At 40.6% G+C, this 5,027-nt stretch overlaps 1 protein-coding gene across 1 annotated transcript in view; it reads right to left on the bottom strand.

Annotated features, from left to right (window-relative positions):
* Window positions 1-5,027, bottom strand: part of grin2da (glutamate receptor, ionotropic, N-methyl D-aspartate 2D, a) — a 196,537-nt gene that overhangs the window by 31,470 nt on the left and 160,040 nt on the right. Inside the window, exon 11 of the mRNA XM_020615463.1 lies at window positions 296-421. Within this exon, the coding sequence (XP_020471119.1) occupies window positions 296-421 (126 nt within the window). The remainder of the gene's footprint in view (window positions 1-295; window positions 422-5,027) is intronic.

Genomic DNA, 5,027 nt, shown 5'->3' with positions numbered 1-5,027 from the left:
ATGAACTGACAAGTGCTGTAAAAGTGTCAAACTCAGACACCACCACACCATCGCTGTGTGTTTCATTAAAAATAAATAAGCCAGATCGTGGGTGCACACTGATTGTTTTGACTCGTGTGCAGTCCAAAAAAAAGTGGGATGCTTTGCATAATTTTACTAAACGGCCTCCTCAAATCAGCCCCCCACCCCCTCGCTTACATAACTGACAAAGTGACAAGTCGGTAATAATGTTGTGAAACGAGCATTGACGGCGGGTTGATTGGCAGGCTGACGCTGGAGTGACTGCGTCTCTTACTCTTGGCGCTCTGCAGGCTGCGGTTGTATCCCACGGGGCTGAAGAACTCAAAGATGAAGACAGTGACAGCCACCACCGACAGGCACATCACAAACATCATCACCCACACCGCCGGGCTGTAGGGCTCTGCAATGCACACAGACACAGAGGCACGTATGTGCAAACATCAGATAAAGTTTCAAAAGTTTCCCTGCTTACGTAGCGTTTTATCAGATGGACTGGACAGTGGACAAGCTAAAAGCTAAAAGGAACCTTTGTTGCCCACTGCATTGACTCATGTGCTGAGGTGAGAATATTCAAATGTTTTGGTTAAATAATACTGTAGTTTGGTAGGAGTCCCACTTTGCTCTGTGCTGTTCTGAGAGGTCAGTCAGACCAGAAGAAAACATCATCCCTCAATCAGCCCACTCACCGACTTTCCCTTTACTGTGTTAAGGCGCCTTCACATTACAGTGGAGAAATGTTAGGAAGCTTTTTGTCTGGTCCCAATATCACAGAAATTCAGAAACACATGCAATGGCTGCTCAGCCTGGAACAACACACCACGCACACCATAATGGAAGAGGAGCACACAAGAGACCTTTGCCTCCTGCACATGATTTATTTCACATGCAAAATCATAACTGGCTTTCATGAACCTATGGGATCTCCATGAAGGTTAAAGCTGTTTTACTGATAAACCCAAAACATAATGTCATAGAAGATAAATAAAGGTAATAGCAGAGTGAAAGGAACAAAGCGTGCGGCAGGCAGAGCTGAAGACAGGCGTGATTCTGCGTACAGAGACGCTCTCAGCGGATGGTCACGCTGTGTTCATGTCAGATCCGATTCATAATAAATACAAGCTGCCAAATAAGAAAAACATTTCCTGTCTTTGCAGTAATAAGGGACAGCAAGACAAACCAGCAGCATCAGAGTACACTGATGCTGGAATTCAGAAATACGGACATTTGGTTTTGACAGCGTACACAAGTCACAATTAAAGTGATGGACACTTTGAGAGCTACTCGCTGCTTCAATTTGACAACTGAAACGAATGAAGAAACAAAGCTGCTTTATTATCCCAGTGGTATGACATATTCACATATCATTTACTTTTCAATCTAAATACATGTAACGCACAACTTGGGAGTTAAAAACTTTATTTTCTGCCTTCAGAAGTTTGAATGAGCAGTCATACCAAATAGTGGAGATAAAAACCTCAGAGGTAAGAAGGGAGGAAATTGCCTCTTCTCATTGTTCTTCTAAAGCAGTGGGTGCTTGTCTAACTGCCGGCTGAGGAAACAAGCAGATACTTCTTAGATCTGCCAAATTAATGAGGGATTTGCTGCAGATACTGACAAGAGCAGCAGTGGCAGCTGTAAGGTAATCAGACAGCACCTGAGAGACGGGCTGAGCTGCTGGATCGACTCATCAACGCCTCAGTCTCTCCGTGTTACATCCAGGAAGAGATGCTAAATCAAACACGACTGTGTGATGGCATACCAAACAGCAACAAGACCTGTTTCCATATGAAGCTTATGATGCTCCCCTGCAGAGAGATGTACAAAACGGTGAGCGAGCATGTGGAGGGGCTCAGGGTTTATCCATTAAACTTATTGACACACGGGGTTAATATGCTTTAAAGGCTGGGCCATCAAACTGTGTGCGAAGAGGACCACCAGGTGCAGAAACCTGAGCCTTTTGTTTTATTGCCTTTTTAGGATCAGTTTAATTAATTTAGTCTTTTTTGGACAACGATAACAGCAACTGAATTTACGAATGACATCAACCACAGATGAACACAACACCTTCCTTCTTTTATCACTCCTCTAATTTACTGAACATCACTTGCCTTTATGAGTGACGTTTGTTAACTGTGCTCTCTGGACAGCAATGAACACCTGTGGATTTATTCACGTCCTGAATGTCTCTGCTTATTTTTTATTTCCTCGACAGGTGGAGCCCGTTTATAGTTTTGGATCCTAGTAGAAATACTACCTGTTGGACCTAATCCAGCCACGTACTGTACATTCCTGTAGTTCAGTCAAAACTGTCTCAGCAGAGGAAGTTTGTAAATAGTCACATGATGCACTACAAACGCTGAAGGTTGCGTTTGATTTATCGATTTATTACTGATGAGTGTAAAGCAGCCCGGTGCCGTTTTCAAAGTGCTCTCAGCTTTGAGCTAAGATGTGAGGAGCTGTAGTGTTTTTTTAACTTCATGTCTCAGCAAATCCTCATGTCTGGCAGTAGCCATATGTTGGACAACAGTAGATCTGTTTTTATTCCATATTTAACCATGGAAAGTGACCAGAAGGCGCATGCATTTTGTCAATGATTACACATCTGGGAGTTGCCACGTACAACCACTGGTCTGGTACTGGTGTCATTGAACAGTCTTACTGGAGCAGTTGGGGTTACGGGGCAGTGAGGTCTATGTGCCCTTATTCAATTGCTTTTTCACAGCAGTCGCTAAAGAAAATGACAGTATTACATATTTAGTTTGCTTGCCAACATAGTCCTAGGATGTCCCTGGTTACACTGCAAAAAGTAAAATCTATATAAGGTGATATATTTTAATGTAAAATATGCTGTTTTTTGGTCTGCCAAGATATTTCTTCTTACCAGGCAGGTTTATGTTAAGACACTTCTCTTGCTTCAAGATTTTTTGACTTTAATTATCTTAATATAACTTGTTACAAAGATTTTAATACTGGTTCTGAGTAGCTTAATGCTTGAAATCAGAATGACCAGAATTATAAAGCTATTTACCAAGTACAAAACTGTTGTGTATCAGATAAACTGTACTTGTTTTTAGTGTATTTGCACTACTTTTAGGATCTCTATGGGGTCTTGAAGTCATGATTCTGTCCCACCTGCTTCTGGTCTCATGCTTTTATTTTGTTTTTATTTTTAACTTAACAATTAGGCAGCGTGTTGCAAAGGTAACAGCACCAACTTTCTGACTGGCTTCTTGTAAAAGGTTAAATATATTTGTATAACCTGACTCAGCTGAATCCACCATGTTCTCAGAAACCCTAAAGAAGCTCTTGTTAAAGGACAAGCTGGTGGCTTGGTCAGAGTTTTGCTTCACTCTTAATTTGTCAAGTCTTTGAGGGGCAGCCCCGCTACCAACTATCCTTTCCAACACAGACACACACACACACACACACACTCTTTACTTCTCTTCACTTGTTCAATTTTCACCCCTATCTTTACTGGGTCCCTGGACAATCTAAGTGTTTGTAATCATCCAGGCTGAGACTCCGTGTCCTGTCGTGCTTTCCAGCTCTGTCTGGGTCTCTGTAACGAGGACTTTCAGTCTGTCTTGGTTTCTGTTCCACTGAGAGTTTCAAGGCTGTAGAGAACTGACTGAGCTCAATTTTTAACTGCTGATTTCCCCTCCAGATTTCAATACAACTAATCTGATAAAAGTAAACATCTGTCTCTTCATACGTTACAGAAAACACACAACTGCTATACACACTTTTCGCATTGCACCACACACAGATGGTTATGATATAAAATGCGTTGCCTGCAGGTCAAGGTTAAAGCCAGCTGAGTACAACTACTGCATTATGCAGCAACGTAAACATTCAAAGCTGGGCACATCTTTGCATGCCAGAGTTCAATTTTCAGCTGAATGGGAAATTTCCGAATGGCTTTCAACACACACTGAAGTTGTACAGGTTATTCATCTATCAGTATTTAAAAATTAAACATTCTTTCATTCTGAAATGACGCAGGGCCAACATTCAGTCCAAGGTTCAGTATTTTAGGGGCATTGCTTTTTTCTAGAGCTGAATTTTGACAGACATATTGATAGTACTGAAAACCGACTTTTAAACCAGGGGCTTTCTGCATGCAATGCTATACAGTGTTTGGAAAGAGAGATTTGAAAAGGATCAGGTTGACTAAAGTGACAGCTGGCCAAAGATGTCAGTGTCACACAGGTTTAAGTTAGAAGATACAAAGTCTCTTAAATATTTGAACAGGCAGAAAATGTTCCCAACGCTGGCCACTTTGAAGACCTTGACAAAAGACTACAGTATGTGACTGAATAGCAGGATGAAGAAATGTTTGTTTAATTTTATTTGGCTGGATTCACTGGTGACTGACATTTAGTTGAGATATATAACAGCGAATCACAGACCATTTGGTTTGTCACTAAATGTGATGTAGGCCTATACACCTGCCTGAAACTGGACCACTTTACTGTTAATACAAAGCAACACCATAATACTTTTAACAAGCTAGAGGGTCTGGAATAAGATAAATCATCAGAAGCACAATGATTAAGAAATTGACTTTTTTATCCAGTGTTAAATCACCAAAAGGAACTAGGACAACAATCACTGGTGACTTTTTTCATGACAAAAGTTAGTAGCAAAACAAAAATTTTACTTTGAAAACAAGATAAAAATTTTGTCAACAGATACAAACTAATGATAATGTGAAAGACAAATGAGCTAATAAACAAGACTGTTTTAATACATCTTATTCAACTTACTGAAATGCTCCAAAATATAACTTTTAAATAACAGCTATAACCACCAAATGTTTAGAAGACAAAAAATGAACAAAACAGACTGAACTGTCTATCATGCACTGGCATAGCAGCAGCAGGAGACACCTATGAGTATCTAAGTTACGTGCTTAAAGCAAACACCTACAAAGCCAAGTCTGAGAGAATAAAGAGGCCACCTGCCTTTTTGTATTTACAAATGCAGAGTTAAGCAGGATCTAAACT

Source organism: Monopterus albus, unplaced genomic scaffold (assembly GCF_001952655.1).
Source record: "Monopterus albus unplaced genomic scaffold, M_albus_1.0 scaffold165.1, whole genome shotgun sequence".
Taxonomy (NCBI): Eukaryota; Metazoa; Chordata; class Actinopteri; order Synbranchiformes; family Synbranchidae; genus Monopterus; species Monopterus albus.
Note: the sequence above shows the minus strand (reverse complement) of the source record. Positions and strands in the feature narration are given on the sequence as shown.